We start from the raw sequence: 23,219 nt of genomic DNA on the forward strand, positions 1-23,219 counted from the left end.
AGGTGTTCTGGGTCCCCAGATGAACAGAAAGTCTTCTCTAGAGCCCTTGCACACTGCTGAGTAAATGCAGGTTTGTTGAGATGAGCTGACCCAGACATCCCTTTGTATCCAAAGAGTGATGGTCACACCAGTAGCCATGCTGCAGGGCCACCCTGGCAGACCTGTCCCTAAACCTGAGCAAAGTTCCTCAGTAATCATGTGGAGCACTGGAATTGCTGTGTTTAGCTCTTCTAAGGTCTTCTCTCTTCTGCCTTTCCAAAATGATGTGAAACCAGCAGAGGTCAGATGGCAGACTGGTGGCCTTAACATTGCCAGTCTGGAGGCAACACTCCTTGAACAACTCTGTAATGCCTCTGAGTCCACAGAGTTTTCTTCTTCCCTTTGCCTCCAGCTTTCAAATCAACCCCAAACTGAAGGAAGTTAAATTCTATGGACTGGAACTTGTCCAGCCCCATGATTAAACCCTAACAAAGCTCAGGTTTCTGGCAGTAACCCTGCCGGAACTGAAACACTAAGGCAAACAGCTGGCACACAGGACTGTGGGTGGGCTGTCAGTGAAGTGGGAGCTGGTTGTACTCAGCCTTAGCAGCACCTCCTGCCTGTGCTGCTCTGAGCACAGCCAGGTCCTAACTCTTTACAACTTGTGTAGTGCAGAGGTTAGTCCCAGTTTACATTTAGGCTTAATCCTTTGGTTGCGCTGTTCCAAACCCCAGGTTCTCACTCTTAGGAGGCAGAGGGGGCAAACCAAACCTGCTGGTATTTCCTCTGCAGCTGGTGCTGTGGGCAGCTGTGTTTACTTGGGAGCAAGGGTTCTTTGCCTTTCCTTTCGAGTGTCTAATGCAAGTCCTTGCTTTTGTTTTCCATGTAAGAATCCATTGAGCAAACCTATACTCATGTAGGCTGACAATAGTAGACTGTATTCTCTGCAAGTACCTCACATGTCTTCCTCTGGCTTGTTCTCTGTAGTAAACTTACTCATGTGCTCCTAACATTTGTAGGTAGTGTGCAACTGTAACATCATGCTTCTGGGGAGGGAGGGGTTGGAGGGTTGGCTGACTCCAGCCAACAGGCCTCAGTTCAACAGCAAAACACTTTTAGAGAAGTTCTTTTTTTTTGCACTTTCTTATTGTATAAAATTGGTAGAAACTATTTGCATTGTATCATTTCAGGACTTCTTTTCCTTTCAGCCAATGACCTGTGTATAAAATACTGATGCAGTTAAAACTGTTTTTTAGGGAGTATTTTTAATTTCAGCAAGTTTGGTTACTTGTTGCATGACTATTAACACAGCTGACTTTTTGTGTCAGTGCAATGTATATTTTATTTTATTGGTTGGTTTGGGGGTTGGTTGGTTGTTTTGTTTGGGGTTTTTTGGTTGTTTTCTTCTCTTTTTCTTTTTTTTTTTTTTGTCCTGTTATTAACTTGTAAGCCCTAGTTGAATGGCCATTTATTTGTACAGCATCAGGGGTCGATTGAAGATAACTGGCTAAGACTGGAGTGTGGAATTTTGTACTATATTGCAGAAATCCAGTATCTGTTTTTTGGTGGTTACGTCAAAGGCCTGACGATTTCCTATCTAGTGTGCAATCTGTGATATCTGAATGTTCATTGTATATTTGTCTCCAATGCAAAAAGGTAGAGTTAACACAACTACAACAAGACATTGATTAAATGCAATAGTTCAGGTACTGAAGTATTTTTTTCATTTCAAATAAATACCTGCTATTTACCACCAAAAAGCTGGCTTGCATTTGTTGGAGAGGTGCAACATTTGCAGCTGAATAAAGGTTTTTAACATGGGAATGGTAACTCATGATTAACTGTTTCTGTAGTGTCAGCAGGAGTTAAACTTCTACCACTTGTTGCAGCTCTGCTTTCTGAGTACCAGCCCTGTCATGATGATGTGAAACCACAGAAGGCATCAGGCTGGAAGGCACCCTCTAAGACCATCTTGTCCAACACCCCAGCAGTGAGCAGAGACACCTCCAACTAGATCAGGTTGTTCAGAACCTCATCTGCTTTGACCTTGAGCGGCTCCACCACTTCTTCCTAGGCACAGAGGTGAGGCTTGACAGGTCAGTAGTTCCCAGAGTCCTCCTTTCTGCCCTTCTTAAGAATGGGTGGGATGTTTCCCTTCTTCTAGACTCCAGAGACTTTACCTGACTGCCAGGACTTTTCAAATACCAGGGAGCGTGGCTTGGCAACTCCATCAGCCACTTCTTTCAGGACTCTGGGATGCATCTCATCCTGTCACATAGGCTTGTGTATGTTCATGTTCCTCAGGTGGTCACAAACCTTGCAGTGGGAGGGAGTTTGTGCCCTTGGTCCCTGTCTTCTGGCCTCAGGTCCCTTCTTCCCTGAAAGGATTTTCCACTACTGCAACAGGCTGCCCAGGGACATGGTTGAATCCCCAACCCTGGATGTGTTTCGGAGATGTGATACTGAGAGACATGGGCCAGCCCAGCAAGGGAACAGTTGGACTCGATGCTCTCAAAGGTCCTTTCCACCTGAAACGATTCGTTGATTATATGCATATCGCTCCGAGGCTTCCTAGTGCCCTGCAGGGCAGCGGGGTCTGGGGGATGCCGAGCGGCTGCCCTTGGGCTGGCCGGGACCTCGGGGCATAGCAGGAGGGAAGCGCTCTGCACCTGCGTCTCCTGTGGGGGCTGGACCCCTCCATCTTTCCCGCACCGCGCCGCTTGGGTGAGCCGAGCCGAGTTGAATGGAGCAGAGGGGAAGAGCGAAACCGACCCCAGCGTAGCCGAGCACAGCCTTGTGCTGCAGTGGGCAGCCAAGCGCAGCCGCTCCCGGCAGAAGCAATGAGGGAAAAATCCAGGTGTTTCCATCAGTCCCCTGTGATTCCTTTCTAGACTGAGGTGTCTGCAGCGGGGCTGTTTTACCTGGGGAGTCTGGTGGAGCTGCTGTGCTACCTGCAACCTGAGAGGGAATCTTCTCACTGCTCAGCAAGAGCTAAAGGGTGGAGGTCATGAGGATGGGGCTGGGCTCTTTTCAGTGGTGCCCACTGACAGGACAAGGGGCACTGGGCACCAGGAGGCTTCAGTGGAACTTAAGGAAAAAAAAAAACAAAACTCTTTGCTGTGAGGGTACTAGAGCCCTGGAGCAGCCTGCCCAGAGAGCTTGGGGAGCCTCCTTCGCTGCTGGACACTTTCAAAACCTATCTGGACACCATACTGGCCAACCTGCTCTGGGTGACCCTAGATCATCACCAGCAGTCCAGACATGATTGGCACTGGGCAAACGGTAGTTGTAGGCAAAGCCTTGGTTGGATTTTATAGCAGGGCTGAGGCCAGAGGCTAGCAGGACATACAGGACACAGCTTGAGAAGCAGAAACTCTGCTGGCAGGTCACAATGTGGTGGAAGAAAAACTAGCTTGCAGGGAGCAAATTCTTTATTACTAGATGTTTTAAGCATTCCAGTACAGATGAATCTGCTCCACTGGAGCTTGGAGTTGATGAAACAATGTTTAAAAAACAAAAGGCCAACTGGACACACACCGCTCTCAAACGGAGCAGATGAATTCTGGGCATCGATCCCACCAAACATGAACAGCAAACCAAATGCTTCAGACAGAGCCCTAAGGCAAACTGTGGAACCAAGGTGTGCATTTGCCCTTCAGGCTGTACAAAGCTACAACACACACTGCCACCCAAGCACTTCATGTCCTGGGTGAAGAGAACCCCCCTCCTGGAGCTCTGCATTGAGAGCAGCAGCTACAGAACCAAGAAATACTGAGAGTGTTGCTGTACCAGCCACTGGGCCTGTTAGTGACCAATAGACTTCGCAGTGCCCCACAAAAATTATCAAAGACAAATCCCTAAGAATTCAGCTTCACTTTCGTCTGTGGTTTTGTGCTTCAACCTTGGCAAGAAATCCCAATGCCTCTCACCACAGCACCTGCACCTGTTGAGACAGAATAGGTGATCTGACACCTTCGTCCTGTGGATTTAGTGAAAACCATGGGGTGGTCCCAGGCTCTTCACACTTTTCATTTCCCTAAGCATGGAAAAAGCAGCAACACTGCTCATTTCTCTTCACAAAACTGTGCTCCAACCCTAAGCTTTCCAACCCAAAGGGACTAGCTATGTTTAGGTAGGACAGCAGAAGAAACTTCTTCACTGAATAGGTTCTCAAAGCCTGGAATAGGCTTCCCAGGGCAGGATGGTTGAATGCCCATGCCTGGAGGTGTTTCAGCAAAGCAGAGATGTGGTGCTGAGGACATGGTTAGAGAAGGGTTGGACTCAATGATCTCAAAGGGCTTTTTCAACCAAACCCATTGTGTTTACACTGAGGAACCTGTACTAAATGACCTGTTGGATCTCAGCCCCGTTTCAATCTCCTGCGCTGTATTCACCTCCCACAGATCATCTCTCCTTTATCAAGGCTGCAAGTGACAGTTTAGTGTGAAAGTTCCCTTTTCAAGTGTCAGAGAGACTGAGCTGGAACTCCAGTTGCAGTATCAACACCTCTCTTAGTTAATTCCTCCACCTGAAAGCAGGAAAGATGGCTAGGCTGGCCAAACAGAAATGGGAACTGGCTGGAGCTTGTGATGGAGCCGTTCCAAATCCCTGCAACACTGCTCAGGTCTCTCTGACGCATGATACCAAATCCACCCCAAAAGCAACTCCCTGTACAGAGCTGGAGTTCTAACCCTTCACTGTCCCAGACAGACTCATATCTGCTGTGGGTAATTAACCCTTTGCTAGGAGCTCTGCAGTGGCTGTTACAGCAGGTCACTGCTTTGGCAGGAGAGCACTCTCAGCTGTTGGTGCTGCAGCACAAACTAGAGGCAAGCAGTTCCCAGAGCAGCTCTCTGAGCCCCTGCCAGCTGTGACCTCTCCCCAGGTGCTCAGCTGACACAGCATTTTGCCACTATTGCCACGAAAGGGTTGTGGGACCCTTCAAACTTGCTGCAAACTGAAAACCTGCTCTTGGTGGTACCAACTACACCTACCCCTTTGCTTCAGGTAAAGGAGGCTGAGCCCAAGACCATGGCCAGCAAACATTCTCACCTCAGGTGAAGAGTGAACCCCAGTCTGCAGAGAGAAGGGATGAATGGTGACCCAATGATATGCTCATGGTGGAGGACTGGGCAGCACCATCCAGTACCAGACACAGACACACACTGCCTTACAAGCAGAACTGAAGGTACACATTATACACACCATGGTGGGACAAACTCAGCCTGCTCTCTGAACACCAACCACTAAAAGCTGTCACAACTCCACCCTGCTCTGCTGGGTGCTGCCCCAGAGGCAAGGAAACCCGTGTGGAATGACTGCCCAAGGTCTAACCCTGGGCTGAAAGGAAAGGGCTCACAGCAATGAGAATTGGGCATCTCAGAACTAATTCTCCTTCTTGCAAGGTGTTTTAGGATCAGGCAGCTTTGCTTTGTTTTGCTGTGGGAAACACCCACAGAATCAAAAACGCTGTGGCAAGCCTGAGAAGAGCCTAGGTCTTCTCTGCCCAAGTTTCACTGCAGCAAGGACATTCAGAGGCCCCAGGAGCTGCACCCCTGGTGTGAAGCAGAGGAAGATGGTCTGAAGGAGGACGCTGGAACAACTCTTCACTTGCTGCCAACGTCTCACCTGCAGTCCATGTCACAGCAGCAATATGAGCTGGCTCAGAACTCTGCTCCTCTCATACCTCATGGGATGCAGAATCCCTCTGGAAAGGGAAGTGGAAACACTTGAAATATAGAACTCCCTCCTGGTATCTAAATCTCTGACACCTGCTAGAGACAATATCATAACTTAAAGAAGTTATCTCACATTATTATAATCCTCTCCCTTTTCCCTAGCTGGCTTGCTTTGGGCACTTCACAGCTCCCTGTGTACCATGAAGAGACACAGGGATCATGAACAACTGAAAGAAACCTTCAGTGGAGGAAACTCCTCATAGATTTATGAAGAAATAAACTCTCCTGTCTGTTCCACACATCCAAAGAATCTCAACTAGTAAACTCTAGGAAACAAGCTGGTTTTTTCTGTCTCAAAAACAACAACAAAAAAGTAAAAATTCAAGTTGATGAGTCTCTGGGTATCAAAAATTTTGCAGCTATTTCCCCTTCTCCAGGTTCCTGTCAAGCATTGATTCACCAAAGAGAAGACAGTGCAAGGGGCTTCTGTGTGGTCCACAGAGACTATACAGGCTTTGGAGTGAATGGAGGAATGTTCCCATCTGTTCGAAGGCACATGGCTCCAGCCTGCTCTGGCTCCTTGGAGCTAGACCATTACAGATGATGGCAGGGAGGGCACAAAGCCCTGCAAAAGCAGCACTGGCTCAGGAAGTTGTTTAGCTACACGAAAGGCCACTGGCATCACAACATAATCATCTCTGAAACACTTCGCTCATTTTTCACCCTCTTCTCCTGAAGCACAGGAGAGCTTTGGGTGCTAGCACAGCAGAGGAAGACAACAAATCCTCTTTCTGTCTCCTCAAGAACTCTGTGCGTTTGTTTCCCCATCTGTTGCCACACAAGGAAGCCAGCGCGTGGCTCAGACTCAGACTTACACAGCTGCCAGGTAACTAAGGGTCCTGGGTAATACAAGTAGGCATGAAACAATTGTGCAATACCTCCAGCTGTGGGTGAAACCCCAGAGTCTCATCTACGTGACCCGAGTGATGTGCAGAGCTGCTGGGACTACAGACCCGAAGAAGTAGCTGCCTCAAGGCCGACTGGAATAAACACACACAGCAGAACGCAATCAGCCATAAGCACAACAAAGGGGCACTGGCACCTCCTACAACACCAGAAACAGAAGAGATGGACAAGACACTGAGTCAGCCTAGGAACTGGAGCATGCTGTGTCCAGGTGGTGGCAGGAAAAGAGAGCTTGGGCAGGTCTTCAGGCCCACCTCCCACTGGAAGCAAAGCTGCGGCTGAAGGAGAAGTTGATCTCGCTGTTCTTGTACTTGCCCCAAGCTCCAAAGGGCACGATGACAATGGTGCTGTTGTCCTCAGTGCCAAACTGCATTGCCTGAAAGAAACCAACTGTCAGCAGGAGCATCTTGCTTGGGAAAGGAAACTGGCTCTCTGTGGGACAGTCAGGCAGAGCTTGCCCCTTCCCAGCCCTGATGCTGCGTTGTGTTGTGTAGTGCAAAGTGCTCAGTGGGGCAAGGCCAGCAGCATCCTGGCCTGCATCAGCAACAGGGACCAGCAGCACCAGGAAGCGACTGTCCCCCTGTTCTGGGCACTGGTATGGCCACACGACTACTGGCTTCAGTTTTGGGCCCTCACTACAAAAAGACATTGAGGTGCTGGAGCCTGTCCAGAGAAGGGCAATGAAGCTGGTGAAGGGTCTGGACAACAAGACTGGTGAGGAGCAGCTGAGGGAACTGAGGGTGTTTAGCCTGGAGAAGAGGAGGCTCACTGAAAGGAGGTTGGAGCCAGGTGGGTGTTAGGTCACTTCTCCCTAGTAACAAGTGATAGGAGGAGAGGAAATGGCCTCAAGGGAGGGTTTAGGTTGAGTATTAAGAAAAATTTCATTGCTCCAAAGGTGGTCAGGGATTGGACCAGGCTGCCCAGGGAAGTGGTGGAGTCTCCATCCCTGGAGGTGTTCTAACAACATGTAGAGATGGCACTTTTGGACATGGTTTAGTGGTCGTGGTGGTGTTGGGTTGATGGTTGGACTGGATGATCTTAGAGGTCTTTTCCAACAGTAGTGATTCTATGATTCTGTGCCACCATCCAGAACCCTGGTGAGAAACTGGCTATTCCCATCCATGCTGATGACATATTCAGCACAGGAATCAGCTGTGGTTACAGTCCCCACAACAGTTCTGTGGCTAAGCAAGTCAATTGAAATGGTGCCTGACAAACAGGTGGGAAAACCCAAGGTAAGGAAGAGGCCAGCTGGCAGCATCAGTGAATGTCTCAACCAGCACAGCTCATTTCACTTCAATGTGTGGGCTCTACACTTGTTCCTTTAAAACCAAACTGAACCCAGGAGCACTTGGTGCCCAGAGAAGGCCTGGCATTACCTGTTCAGTAACAATGCGGGCAGCTTCAGCAGGATCATGGCACTGCTTAATGAAGTCACAGATCTCCTGGCTGTTCACCATGAGGTTAATACCATCTGTGGTGAGGACCAGAAAGCTGTCATCTGCATGGTGCAGCTGTAAGAGACACACACAGGATGGCAACAATGGAGACAGTGCTGCAGACTCATTCACCTGCCCTCATGGGGTTATGTTGCAGAGCATTTCTTCTGGAGATGTTGCATCCTCTTCTGTTTCCCTTGCAAGAGCTACCCCAAATCCTTGGCTAGCCAAAGGCTGCTCCTTGACTCCTCCAGCATAGCCATCAGCTACACAGACTGTGCTCCCCATGCTGAGGGACAGCATTTTAAGGCGATTCCAGTTCTAGGAGTACACTGAGGCCAAACCCCAGATCTATACATGACTCAGTAAACAAAGCGCTTCCTTAAACTCAGGAAGACATCTCCCTAAACCCCTCAGGCCCAGCAGGGGATGTTCAGCTAGGACCAACTGAACAGAAGTTCCCTGTGAGGTAAACTGGGGAAAAGTAACAAACAGATCATAAGATGAGGGGAAAGCCTTTCCTGCAAGAGTGAAAACAACTGTGTTGGATACCTTCTGGGTGGCTCATTTGGCTTCTGGACAACTACAGAGCTATGGTGAGATGCATGCAGCTGCCCTCTTCTCTTACCTTCCTCCCACATGTGCAAACCTCTACATATTCTATTTCCCCCCCCCCCCCGACAGCCCATTCATACCCCACCCAGTTCTCAGGGCTGGGTCTCTATCAGCATTCACCTCAGAATTTGGCCAGGAGCCCCCAGCAGTTTTGTATTTCAGTAATAGGTTTCACATGTTACCTTTCTGCCCTCCCCTATACTGCACTGGGATTTAGAATTTCATCTAGTTGGATTTACCACCCGTGCCAGATTCTTTCCTGTCCTCTTAGTGGTAGTCTGAAATTAGTGAGTTAGACTCAGACTCTGGTTACTTCACGACAAACAAAAACCCAAGCCTGGCCATCAGGCTTCACCTGGGCACACATTATGTAGACACAGCCACCTGCATAGCACATCTATATGCCCCTTAGTCCGAGTGTTGCTGTCCCTCTTCACCAGGCCCTCCTTTACCTGCACCCTTTTTGTTTCTGGCTGGGCTATCACACCACAGTTTTTAAGATCCAGATCTCCTATGCTCCGTGTCATTGCAAGTCTACCATTCACGTGAGGCTGTCCCACACTGTTCCAGGCAACGAAGCCACCACACTTCCTAATCCTGTCGAGAGGCACAAAAGAAAAAGCCAAGTATGAGTTACAGCTTCACTCCAGTGCTCCTGCCTCCACCTGCAGTTTCTGGCACTAGGCACTGGTGTGGAATGGGGTGCAGAGGATCTAAAGTGAGAGACTGAGGTCTGTCTTTTGCTGTTTGAAGGGCAGTGAAGTACTGGACTGACTCCTGACCAGGGATCCACAGCACATATCTTCAGGTCTTGCCTCTATCCTGGCGGTTTTGGACAAGTCTGAACCATGTACTCATGGCTCTATAGTGAGTCCTAACTTGGATGATCTTCCTGCTGGGCAGTTTACACCATGCAGGCCTTTCCACATCCCCTACCCTCTAAACAGAGCCAAATGAATTGACCAGAACTGTGCTGCTTTCTGCCAGCTCAGAAGAAGTCTCAGGAAATTACAAGGATGATAGAAGGGACTCAAACATCTGTCTGATGAGGAAAGGCTGAGAGTTCTGGGGCTATTTAGTCTGGAGAACAGCAGATTGAGAGAATTTTAATGTTCATAAATATCTGAAGGGTGTCAAGTAGAAGGGGCCAGGCCCTTTTCAGTGGTGTCCTGTGACAGGACAAGGGGCAATGGACACACGCTGGAACCCAGGAAGTTCCACCTCAATGAGGAGAAACTTCTTTGCTGTAAAGGGTGGCAGAGCCCTGGAACAGGCTGCCCAGAGAAGCTGTGGAGTCTCTTACTCTTTTAAAGACTTTCAAGACCCATCTGTGCTCCTGCAACCTTTGTGACCTGCCATAGGTGATCCTGCTTTGGCAGGGTGGTTGGACTTGATGATCTCCAGAGGTCCCTTCCAACCCCTACCATTCTGTGATTCTGTGTTCAACTCTCTGCTTTCTTCCAGTTGGGCCCAGCCCAGCAGCAGGCCCCAAGCACATCCTGCCCAAGGCCATGCCCCAGGAAACCACAGTATCAGCTGACAGGTACCTTTCCTTCTCCTCCTTTCTCTCTGGAGTGTGGTCAATGGTGAGTTTCATGGCCTTTCCCTTTCGACACAGCAGAGCACGACTGTCTCCCACACTCGCCACAACCAGCTCAATTCCATCCCGGAGCAGAGCCACTGTTGCAGTGGTCCCAGAGTTCATCAGAGTTGCTACAAACATATCAGAGAGGTTTTAGTACTGCCTCCAACAGTTTCAAGCTGGTAAAACTAAGACAACTTGAACTCTACATTACCAGCAGTTATAAATTTAAACTAAATCTACATGTATAAAACAGAAATAAAGCAAATAAGCATGCATTCAGGCCTGGGGGGAGAGAGGGAGAGGAGAGGATAAGCATTTCTGTGCAACAACATGGCTCCATGCAAAGAGGGCAAGTGGAATAAAAGCAGTGCAAGGTACAGTGCTTCCTTCCAGCTTGCAGCAAACAGCTTTTCTGTCCCACTGGCTCACCTCACCTTACAGCATTCCTGTCCTCATCCCTGGGCACAGTGACTGCATGGGTAGACCAGCATAGAGCTGATGGTTCTTCCCTTCTCCTAGGTGGTGAGGTGGGCAATTGAATTATAGTGATGGTAGGTCCATAGAGTTCACCAGAAGAGAAACGCTGGATTGCTCCTTTACACTAGTCTATGGCATCCTCCCATTGCTGTCAGAGTTGTGACAGTCTCCCTCTGCTTCCCCAAGCCTTGCCAAGAGGTGGGGGCTCAGCCAGCAGGCCACTGGCTTTTTTCAGAAAGGAAGACTGCTCCCTTCAGGCCCTGTCAGCTTGCTGGAGGTCCCAGTGCAAAGGTGAAGCTGGACTCTGCCTTGCTTTGTGCCTGCAGACTAATGCAGTCATCTGGCAGTGGCTCTCTGGGCAATCTGCCCTGGGCACTGGTGGGATCACTTGACAGGGGTGTACAGTCACTGCCTAGAGGAAAAAGAGAGCCCTAGGTGCTGCCTTCCTTCTCTTGCAGGCTAAGGGAGTGAGCTGAGCTTCCTGTGTCCAGGGACCTGGCTGGGTTAACTGGTGCAAGTTAAGGCTTCTTGTTTCAATTTCTACAATGCTCTGGGAAAAAAAAAAAAAAGAAAAAAAGAGAAGTGCTTAGAAATGAGAATCATAGAATTGTTTAGGCTGTAAAAGACCTTTAGGTCTTTTACATTAAGCCATTAACCCAACACTACTAAGGCTGCTAAACCATGTCTCCCAGCATCACATCTATGATTCTGTGACCCACAAGTCTTAAATACATCTAGGGATGATGATTCAACCACTTCCCTGGGCAGAAATGCAAGTCTGCCTGTTTCAGGAAAAGATCTGCAGCTCTACCTGCAGCAAAAAAATACCAGGAGAACCATCCAGCATTCCTTTTGTTGCTTTTTAAAAGGAGCAGTCCCATTTTAGAGTCAGTGTCTTCCCTTCCTGAAAATTGTGCAATGGTGACCCCACAAGAGGTGGCTGGAAGGCAGTAACTCCTACCCACTTGAGCTGTTGCAGTAGAACATTTGGTCAGGACAAGCAATTGCCCAGAGCTCATTTACATTCCCAGCTAATGCAAATCCCCTGGAAAGGCCCTCTGCAGGTCTCCTACAGTCTGGGATTTTCCACTTTTCCCTAGTTCATACAACTAGAGCCAATTCAAGAGGGATCTGAGAATAACTTAAGAATCCCCAGCTATTGTTAGGTGAAAACAGGGATAAAAGATCTTTCCTCCACCACTTCTGGCAGAGCTCAGCTACCACTACATGTGCCAGCTCTGGAGTCTTGGTGACCTCCTCCAGCCCTGGGAGGTCTCAGCACCCCACAAATAAAACAGAGCTGGCAGCAAACTGAAGTGCACAAAGCCCTGAAAGAAGCATTGAGCCTTGTTGAGCAGCAAACACACCAAGCTGATGAATCCAAAACAACTGACAGTGTAAATGAAGCTTTGTGTTCTCATTTCAAACAGGTATTATTACTGCAGGGAGAGCTTTGTTCAGCTGTGCACCTTATTTGTGACCAGCAACCATGGGGAACTAGGTCAAATCTTGGACTATGTTATGGCTGCCATGCAAGCTGCAATACCCAAATCTATTTTGATGCCAGGAGCTCCTGATTATTCAGGTAAGAACTGGCATCCTCTTTCTCATTTGAAGCAAGAACTAGTCCAGTGCAAGGCACATTATGCAAGGAGCAGTGCAATTAGAGATTTTAGTAGAACCAGTAAAATACCTGTTTTAGCCAACAGTTAAAAGGAGTGAAATGAAGAACCTATGCAAAGCTACCTTTTTATTTAACAGAAGATACATTTTGTTTAGATGTTAAAATTAAAAACTTCTGCTACTCTCCCATTTCATTCCTTGGTTTTTTTAACTATGCTGATCAACATAAAGAGTTTCTAAAGTTGTTAAGATCCATCATCTTCAATTCATAAATCAATGGAAACATTTAGACATTTGGGTGAATCTGCAGCTTTCAAGTGCAAATTCTCAAAGAAAAGAGCCACTTGCCACAAAATCACAGGAGAAGTCAAGATATTGTCCACAGTTGTGGTAATAGTCGAAGTGACTTAAGTCTCACACAGATATATTAGTTAAATAGCACTGCTATTAACTAACTATTAAATAAATGCTGCTCCCTTGGAGCCAGTTCATGACCTGGGCAGAGGTGCAAGAACGTGGATGTAGCTAGCCTTCCAAGTGTTACTTGCTTCCTAGCACAGCTCAAAACCACAGGAATGAGAATGGGATAACATTTCTAATGCTTTACTACAACTGCTGCTAGGTTATTGAATAGCATCAAACCACCTTGCATCAGCTTATGCATTTGTTTTAACAATTAAACAAGTTTATTGTGTTTTCCTAACAATATCACTATAAAAACTAAGATCTTTCAATAGGTTCTTTAACACTCACTGGACAACTTCTACTGCAAGTCATCTCAACTAATGTGACAAAGAGGATGTGGGAACCTTCCAGTAGTCCAGGCTAGGAACCGCTGGACTCCTTCACCTGGGACAAAATTAAGCAGATCTCTCTTTCCACTGAAGCCCACCATATAGTGTCCAGGGCCTCCAGTTCTAGAGCTGCTGACCAGGTACAGTGTCTGCCACAAATAACACGCACACAGAGGCAAATAGGAAATTCACCCAGGGACTTTGTTCAAACAAAACAAACCTGCAACACTGGAGATGAAAGAATAAGGGCTGCAGAAGAAGGGAAGCAGTCACTCTTGGCTCTGCCTGCACTGCCTATTGCAGGTCGGGTAGGAATTACACATCTTTGGCCACAGATAAATCAGCCTTGGTTATTTCTGGGGAATTGCCACCCTTCTTGCCTTCTCACGAAAGCTGTGTGACAAAATCAGTTTAAATTCAGCCAAAACAAAAAAAGAAGTTGGTTGGTTGTTTTTCCTGTGGAGGTAAGTAAGCACCAAATCAATCAAAGACTTATCAGTTCAGCCAGCTGTCTCATGTATGGCAAGAGTGGCCACTCTGAAGAACATCTTCAGTAGGGAATATGGCCCAATCTGTTTTCTCAAGGTTATGTATTATTTTTAATATATAGCCAAAAAATGGGGAGTTTGAGCCAGTGCCAGCTAAAATGGGGCCACCTTAAAAGCACTGAATAGAAGTTTATGAACCCATGGGAAAAGATGCAAACTAAACACCCCTCTAATCAAGTCAGAAGGTACTAATTACAATATTAGGTAATATTCAGAGCCCCTGGTAAGTTCTGCCTTTGCAGTATGGATGGCTTTGTGAAATATTTCAGTACTATTTCTGCAGCTCTCCCTTTTCCTCAGTGTTGCAGGTTAACACAGTCAAAGAAATAAAAACCATGTTGGAATGGCAACTTAAAATAAACACAAACTCCAACCCCACTATTTTTTTTAAGAGGTTTTTTTTCCCTAACGTTTGCTGTTTGCTCATCATAAGATGATTCCAGGAGAGCCTTTCAAACACAGATCCATCAGGTAACACCTGGCTATGCTTTAATTACATGGCTATTCCAGAAGTGGCCAGTGTGGTTAGAACTGGATGCACTGAGTGTGGAGAATGACGGAAAGACTCCCTGTTGTTTTCCCTCAGTAGCAGAGAGCAGTTAACAAGCAGCAGCAGTACCCTGTAGGATTATACTAGTCCAAGAGAGGGTTTATCTTGCATTTCTCCAGAGAGATGCTCCAGTTTCCTCAAGCACATGAGTCATTGTCATATTTCTGTCCTTGCTGAGCAAAGCTATTCAGCCTTAACATTTTAGTTTGTATGGCTGGCCAAAAATACCACCAGATAATTCTGTCCATCTGTGTTGACAGTTGTCCTGTGAACAATGACTTATCTGTTGTACCTGAGCTTCCTTTACTGTATCCTATAACTAAGTTCAGCAGTGATTGAAATGAGACTGGCTATATTTAAATGTGTGAAGTGAATGAAAATGCATTTTTGAAGAGACATCAAACACCAAGCTGCAGGGCTGAGACCAATCTCTAAACTGTTAATGATTAGAAAGGATTGAGGAGGAGGACAGGTTATCCCAGATCTACCTACAGCAAGTTGCTTATTGTGTGAAGCAACAGGTACAGCTCACAGCCAGAGGGGATACTGAGCCAGTCTCTAGCAGGCCAGTACAGCACTGCAACAACACTAATGAAGACATAGCTAGGTCTTCAGCAAGGCACATCTCTCATCTTGTTCAGCCTGTGCCAGTACAGGAGATTTTTACCCCTTAAACAGTACTATAAACAATGCTTCAAACAATATCCATGCAACTTTGGCTGCAGAGATTTGTTCCAGGACTTCTGTTCTTTGGCACACCCAGGCACCCACAGAATTGGTTCAGTTGGAAAAGACCTCTAAGATCCTTGAGTCCAACTGTCAACCTAAGACCACCATGGCCATTAAACCACATCCCAAAGTGCCATGGCTACAGGTTTTTTAAACTCCTCCAGGGATTCTTACCACCTCCCTGGGCAGCCTGTTCCAATGCCTGCCCACTCTTGCAGTAAAGAAATTCTTCCCAATGTCCAATCCAAACCCCACCTTCAAAGCTGGTTGTGTGTTAGTAAAGACTTGGACATCCTTGAACATGAACTAGTTTTTTTTGCAGATACAATGAAAGGAACAAGGCTAAGCTTCCAAAAGGAAAACAGTCTTGAGAAGCATCCAACATATCCCAGACACCCAGTGTTACACAACCAGCCTCCATTTTCAACATACTTGAGCAACAGTCCTCACTGTCACATCCAGAATAGCCATAATGAACCAGAGATTTTGCTGGCAAACTGTTTGGCAGTAGGCTTCTAACAAGGATACAAGCCAAGCATTGCTATTTTATGTAAATTTCAAAACAGCAGCAACAACACAGAGATACCCACACCAAGCAATCAACACAGTATTAAATTATTTTAACAACAGATATGCAAAAAAAAAAAAAAAAAAGTTCAGTTTGTTCAGAAATCAACACTTGTTTTTGCACCCTGTTACCCCACTCTTTGCCTTACAGCTTTTCAGCTGGGAACCAGTCAAGAGCACTGGGCTCTTTTAGACCCCTGTGACTCCTGCAAGAGCTTGGAGATGTTCAGCCTACCTGAGAAACACTGAGTGCTTGCCAGAGATTAATGTTTGCCAGTGCTTTGGCCCTCTCTCTTTTTGACCTCAAGCTTTATTAATGAAGAGTGCAGTGTCTTGATAACCACTGTGTAAACTTGCTGGCATTTGCATTGTATTTCATTAAGCAGCACCAGTTACTTCAACAATATGACCAAAATCCTGTAAGCAGTTCCAAAACGCTCAGCTCAGCTTGTCTCCTGTACAAAATGCTCTCGTGTTACTGTTGTTATCCCTGTTTTGGGGAGTTTTAAGACTGGCTAAACTGACTCCTAAAATTGTATATCATGGCTGAGAAAACTCTTGCAGCAGAAGCAGGATGGGGACCTCTATCTCCCTTCCTAAGTTACCCTCTTTGAGTTCCAGCTGCTGGAACTGGAAGTGCAGATAGAGTCTTTAGACAGGCATACCTGAATCTGATTAACAGCCAGGACTAGGGAGCTTAAAAGGGCTAGTGCCAGGTTTACCACAGCCTTACCACAGCTAACCTTGTTTTCCTCTTCACTGCTTTTTCTCTTTGACACTCAGCTCATGATTCTGTTTGTGTAGCATCAGCTGTATTCATTAATTTTGGCTTCACATTCCTCCTCAGGTGCAGCAGCCAAGTTAGAAAGGGGAACCTTTGACACTGTCACTTTCAACCCACAGGAATAACAGCTTTAAAAACAAAACAAAACAAAAAAAAAAACCAAACAAACACAAACCCCAAACACACCACAAACCCCCATACAACAGCAACAAAAAAACCCCAAACCAAACCAAATCCCACCCCCTGATTTCTTGTAGTCAGTTATGCTGCTTGCACATCCAAACCACTCTTTACTAACTTGACAAACACTTAACAGAATCTCATCAAAAGAAATTCCCTGATGATTGTTAGCATCCAGATTAATAACTTCCCCAGTGAAACTGATTTAGACTTTTGCAGAGATTTTTTTTGCCTTTTAAGGAAGTAAAGCATCATTGTTTCATTTGTAAATGATCAGAGCAAAACTGTTTCCAAGCATATTTTCCTGGAGGTTTTGCTACAAAACTTCTGAGCAATTCAGAAAAGTCTTTCCTCTCCATAGGAGTGCAATCTCTTTTTACCTACCATCAGCAGACAGGTGAGCATGCCTTTCATAGGCTTTGTTTATTTCTAGGAAAGCTTTGTTCAAAACATTTTCCAAGTTCTCCTCCTCAGCAAGAAATTCTCTGGAAACAAACAAGCAAACAAAAAAAAAATAAACAAACTTCTTTCCAAGAAATACACCTAGAATCTTTATAAAACTGATTCATGTTCTCCACATCTTGATCAGGCTCCTCCATAGCCTCCACCTCCTCCCTGCATGCACTGAATAACCCTGGTTTCAGTGAAGGTAACATGATTTAACTGATGACCTGCCCTGGAAGCATAATGCTGTCATTTTCCAAGTGCTCCTCTTCCAAGAGCCAGGGCTGTGACATAGAGATGCAGAGCAGTGTAGGCAAGCCCTGGGTCAGCAAATCACATTGACCCCATCAGAAAACAATCAGTTCACACTCTGCATTCCCAGCCCCTTCCTGGAAGGTAGGTACAATCCTATTGTCTTCTCTTGTCTTTGTAGGCTTGCTCCATGGGGCAGGCTCCATCCAGAACAAGTAGCTCATAGCATGTCTGTTGGAATGGACTATTCCAGGCTGGAAAGCGTCCAGAGAAAGGCCAATTACATATTCATGGACTACAGTGCAGTGACATATCTGTGCATCTGCACCCGTCCAAGCAGTCCAGGGTCTGTCAAACCCCCTCCTCAAATTACCTTTTACGACACCAAGGACATTTTCTCAGTGCCTTTAGTTCCTGATGAACAATTTGTACCATAAACTCTCTTATCAATGTTTAGCTGACATACTAAGCAAAGGAAAAAGTACGACAACAACCAGTGACAAAATCAATATATTCCAAAACAAGCAGTGAAACCTGAGAGCCTAGGACTCCCAAAAACCAAAACAAAGGCCAAAACAAAACACCAAAAGCCTTTGCTCTTTTGAAAGGCAGAGGCCTCGGGCCTTTGAAACGCGAGCTTAGGGTAATGCAACAGGCTTAAGGTGACAACGTGACACCGGCTCACTCCGTGCACACTTACTTAATGTATTTTTCCATATACTTGTCACAGAAGTCTGCCGCCGCTGCCCCGCCGTGCCCATCGTACACCGCGAAGTACAGGATGTCCTCGGTCAGCTGAGCGTAGTCGAACCGGTCCTCGTTCTCCTTCCGCTTCCCGATGATGCTGGCGCAGCCCACCTTGGCCAGGCTGACTTTAGGAATCGGCTTCCCGTACTTGATGCTGGGCGGGAGGAGAATAGGCTCATCGATACGATTGTCCCAGATGCCGAAGGTGTCCCATGTGGTAGGTCGCCCGCTGCCGTCCGAGCCGAAGCGGGAAGGGCGGCGCTCGGAGGTGGAGCTGTAGCAGGCGGCCGCCGGCCGCTTCTCCTCTTGGAGGAGGCAGGAGGTCAGCACGGCTCTCCTGCTTACTTGATAGCCTCCGTTTCGTACCAAATTAATTAAAGTAGCTGTTGACATCACTTGTCCTCGCAGAGATTCTTAGTAGTAAGAGATAGGCAGCTGCCGGAATGCCTTGGAGAACAAAGGAAAAACTGATCAGGAACCAAGCAGCAGAGGAAGGGGAATTTTCGGTTACATCACTCAGGAAACAATGTCACCCTCAGAGCCTGCTGATCAGGCACGGCACAGCACGGAGTAGAAGAAACCAGAGATCGAGCTGTGTGACTCACCCAGAAACAATCCCACACAGCACAGCTGGCAGGGGCTGCTGCAGAGACATTCCTGCTGGGCCCTGCAGCACCATATCCACAGTTTGCAAAGGCTGAGCAGGCTGTGACAGAGCAAGTGAGAATGCTGATGACTTTGCTCCACATCAGCTAAAATGTAAGTATGTGGAATATGAACGTGAGCTTGCCATGTGTGCTTTCAAATCACTGCAGGCACATCTGCACTGTTGCTGCCAGCGCAAAGGCAGGAGAAATAGATTCATAACATGGTTTGGGTTGGAAGGGACATTTATTGAGGACTTGAACAATACTTTTCCAACACAGACCTGTGATGTAAAGTGTTTTTTTCGTAGGCTAAGACCTTTAGCTACTAATTGTGTGTCCACAGACAAACACAACTGCACACACCATCTTCCCACCATAAAATTCCATGCAGCTCTTTGCTGTTTCTCTGGCCTGAAGTTCTCTGCCACCTAACCTTGAAATGGGCTCCTTTGGCTAAAAAAGGCAAGCATGATCTACTGGCTTCTCACCTCTCTTTTCCCAGATAAATCAAATGCACTACTTGGCTCAGCACAGATAAAAATTCACTGCTGATGATTCATCTAGCATGCTGGAAAATGTAGAGAGACTGGCTTATTTAACCTCACATAGAGTTACACCCAACTCAGTCAAAGTCCACCGGGCTGGAATGCAGTCTGCACGAAATCCCTATGGTTCCACTGGAACTGGACCATCATCAGATCACTGCAGCTAGCCACTTAAAATTTTAAGAGAAGGATTTCTACCTTAATTGCTTAATGTTTTCAGAGAGTTGTGAGGGAAAGGTATTATCTGCCATAATAAGGTAATTAACAATATGCAGGCTCATGGTGAATGGCAAAATAAAAAACAGGTGTCAGGGTGGCCTGACATAATCAAGCAGCAAAGAGCAACACATGTATCCCAGAGCTGCTGTCATTCTAGGCTGGAGTGTCTTGCTGGTTTACTTTCCCAATGCAAATCACCACTGCGTCTGTAGATCTGAAATATTTGTTCTCACCACTCTTAAAAATTAGTAGACAAAATCTGGGTGCTTGCAAAACACACAGGCAAAGGTAACTTAACAAGTAGAAAATGGCTTGCTTCGGTAGATAATAGCTATGACATCCATCAAACTTTTCACTCACAGCTCAAAGCATTTGCTTCTGATGCTCTTGGTTTACCCCTCAAGGAAGTCTTACATGAAGAAAGTTTTCTTATCACTTAAAGAGCAACTGTCAGCCGATAAAGGGCTGAAGGTGCTTGTTGCACCAGATGAATGGAACTGACCATTTGGTTTTTCAGTATCTTCCAGTTTACTACAGAGTGATGACAAAAAGCACATCCTTCTCTCAGTATACTTACAGGTATTTAAACACCAATTAACTTTCTGGAGTTGCTTTCTCTCTTCTGTTACCCTTGACTCATAACAAGAGTCTGTTAGCTTCCTCCTGCGAAACACAGCAGGGCAGAACTGAAAGCCTGCCAATTAACAAAACCCACACTTAGCTTCACTTCTGTCAGCTTGAAAGGAGCACATGGAATGTTGGATATATTTAGATTTCTCAGTGTCCACAGCATGAATCAGAGGATTAAGCCAAAATCCCAAGCTAATTAATGCATTTGCTCCCTATCAAAGTCAACTCCCAAAACGCCATTTTTTTTCCCAGGCAGCTATAGATACTGACAACAGTTTTGCTTTTCTCTGGAAGTTGGGAGTAAGAAGCTGCTCTTTAGTTTCTGCAGTGTCAATAGTCATGGTTTCAGATGTACATAAACCAACCTGTGTTTTCTTAACTGAGACCTTTGCAAACAGCCTATCTGGGCAAAACAAGGCTGAGGTACTGAAAAAGGGGAGCACTGGTCTTAAAGCCAAAGTCCAAAACAGACAGTTGTAGATGGAAACCTGCTTTGAGGTGCTCCATCTGACCCTGTTAACCTGTACACAGCTAACTTGCATGAATAGTTCCTGCAGGCAAAATACGGTGGTTAAAGCAAATGATTAAACTGCAGCTCAACACAGAGTGCTCCTTTTACAGGCTAGCTGTTCTCTGCAGATGGAAATTTTCCAGACTGAGAGTAGAACATGGAGAAAAAAAGAGAAGCCATGCCTGCAGCCCCGGGAGATAGAACACATTTGAAAAGGAATTTAAAACTCTCAGCACATCCAAATGCACTTGCCTTGCATGTTTGCCAAACCCCAGCTGTGGCTAACACTCATGTTTCTGTATGATAAGCTCATCTTAAATCTGAGGGGTTTTTGAAATTTGGGACAGTATAATTTCACCTCCTGCCTGGGTAACAGCTGTCCAGGCAGCAATTTAAAGAGGTTTCTGTTGCTGCTATTTACTAATTACCAATTAGGACAGGCCTGCCTGACTACAAAAGCTGTGCGGGCAGCTCAGGGGCTGCTCCTCGCTGCACTGCGACCGCCTACGTGAGCGACTCGACCGCGGCTCAAAGGTGGGAGCCCGGCCCGCCCCGGCCCCGACTGCCGCATCCTGGCGGGCAGGCAGCGCGGAAACGCCGCGCGGCAGAGATGGAAAGGCCACAACGGGGAACGGGGACGGCCACAGCCCGGAAAACGACCCAAGGCCTCTCGCCCGGAGCCCGACGGTAGCCGTGGCTTACTTCCTCCCTTTCCCGGCCCGCTGCTCCTGCTGCAGCCAGCCTGCCGGCCTGGCCGTGCCGCGGCCCCTGAGGCTGCATCTGCCGCAGGAAGGGCCATGTCGGGGAGCGGAACACACCTCCTCCCCAGGACGGCCCCGGCCGCTGCTCGCTCCGCTCCCCGCGCCGCAACGGGCGAGCGGAAGGAGAAGCTTCCGAGCCCCGGGTCCTCACACCCCGGGGATAGCCTCTTCTCCCCTTACTGCCACTCCCGAGCGGGCTGGTCCGAGAAGGGCTCCCGCTATTTACTAAAGGTCGGCGCCGGGCTGTCTCTGGAACCAGCTGAGGGGTCGCGGCACGCTTACCTCCCTCCGCGCCCGGACAGCCGGCGAGCTGCGCCCCAACGGTGCGAGAGCGGCACCCTCCCCGATCACGGCTGCTGAGGCGCGGGCCCGCTGCTTATTCCCCCGGCCCCGCCCCGCTGCTCGGCCGCGGCCCTGCCACCCTCCGGCCCCAATGGCAGCTGCCGCCGAGGCCGAGCCTCCCGCGCCGGGCCCGCCCTGCCAACAGCTGCCAGGGGCCCGGCAGGGGACAGGGGCCGGGGATGACAGAGCCCTGAGGCGCGCCTTGGCTCCAGCCTCCGCTCGCAGGGAGAGGGAGTGGAGGAGGGAGATTGATACGGCCCTAGCAGAGGCGAAAGCCGGGTTTATATCCTTGCACAGGCTCCTGTTTGAGCTTCACTGCCTTCCTGGCCCCACGAACCGAGTGTCGGGCAAGTGGCGCGCCCGGCAGGCAGCGTCCGCACACGGCCCTCTCAAGAGGACCTCAGGGAAAAGCTGGCAATAGGTTTAAAATCCAGTTGAGTGCGAGGCGGCTGCCTCCGTAAGAATGACCCTGCTGCTTCCTCCCTATCTGACCCGTGTCCAAACAGCACTTTAAGAGGTCATTTGTACGGTGCTGTGCCACCGACAGTTCCTGCCCTTTGACACAATTTGCTAAACTAGACGAGTCTAATGACAAAAACCTTTGGACCTCTAGAGACCAGATAAAAGAAAACATAAACTTGAGGAGATGAAAAAAATGCCAGCCAAAGTCATTTCCATAGGAGCTTGAAGTGGCCACTGTCAAGTTTATCTCAAGATAGTCATGATGTAAGGAAGTGTTGGGTGGTTTGTTCTTAATTTCAAGAGCATTATTTCTTTCTTTATGACTGACCTTGATGCTGCCTTATTAAAAAGCCCTTATAATCTGATATTGGACCTTCAATTTTACAGACTGACAATTTCCATTTCCCAGACATGGACTTCACAAAGTCCCCAAGTTCTTTGGTCTCCTGTCCAGTACAGGTTCTTAAAAACTTCAGCCTATATAGCTGTATCTAGTGCTGCTACTATCCTTGCAGGTGATCCTGCTTTGGCAGGGGGGTTGAACTCAATGAAGAGAGGAAATGGCCTCAAATTGTGCAAGGGGAGGTCTAGATTGGACATTAGGAAAAAAAATATCTTTACTGCAAGAGTGGTCAGGCACTGGAATGGGCTACCCAGGGAGGTGGTAGTGTCACCATCCCTGAAGGTGTTAAAAAATATGTAGATATGGCACTTTGGCACATGGTTTGATGGCTATGGTGGTGGTAGGTTTATGGTTGGACTCGATGATCTTAAAGGCCTTTTCCAATCAAAACATTTCCATGATTCCATGATCTCCAAAGGTGCCTTCCAACCCCTACCATTCTATGATTCTGTGATTAGGTAGCATCTTATCTTTCAAAGCAGCCATTAACATTTATGATCTGCTGCAACGTCATCTTGACTCTGTTTGAACACAGCTTGACATCGCAGTCACCCTGCTGTGTTCTAGTAGATGACAGCTCAGCAATCCTCATGCCCACTGCACAATGTGCCTTGATTGCAAAATCCCAACTTCTGGCCAGAAAAGCTGCAAGAAAAACCCTCTGAGCTCTCACTGTACAGGTCTGCTCAGATCTAAGTACAGGGCTGCTCAGATCTAAGTACAGGGCTTTTATTTAGGGCTT

General features: G+C 47.4%; 1 protein-coding gene across 1 annotated transcript; it reads right to left on the reverse strand.

Moving 5' to 3' along the window:
* Positions 1-6,867: 6,867 nt before the first annotated feature.
* On the reverse strand, positions 6,868-18,350 carry PPM1K (protein phosphatase, Mg2+/Mn2+ dependent 1K). Its single transcript, XM_054392386.1, has 6 exons — positions 17,911-18,350; positions 16,899-16,999; positions 10,225-10,390; positions 9,130-9,274; positions 8,003-8,137; positions 6,868-6,999 (listed from the first exon to the last, which is right to left on the reverse strand). Exons 1-6 carry the CDS (start codon positions 18,348-18,350, stop codon positions 6,868-6,870), a joined length of 1,119 nt encoding a protein of 372 aa, XP_054248361.1.
* Between the last annotated feature and the right edge of the window lie 4,869 nt (positions 18,351-23,219).

Source organism: Indicator indicator, chromosome 25 (genome assembly GCF_027791375.1).
Source record: "Indicator indicator isolate 239-I01 chromosome 25, UM_Iind_1.1, whole genome shotgun sequence".
Classification (NCBI taxonomy): domain Eukaryota; kingdom Metazoa; phylum Chordata; class Aves; order Piciformes; family Indicatoridae; genus Indicator; species Indicator indicator.

Bases quoted from the DNA above. Each gene is read 5' to 3' on its own strand.
- PPM1K (XM_054392386.1), bottom strand. From the start codon at position 18,350: ATGTCAACAGCTACTTTAATTAATTTGGTACGAAACGGAGGCTATCAA. The intron at 10,391-16,898 runs GTAGGTAAAAAG...ATATGTTTGTAG, and splicing joins TGCTCACCTGTCTGCTGATG to CAACTCTGATGAACTCTGGG. The intron at 9,275-10,224 runs GTACCTGTCAGC...GCCTCTCGACAG, and splicing joins AGAAAGGAGGAGAAGGAAAG to GATTAGGAAGTGTGGTGGCT.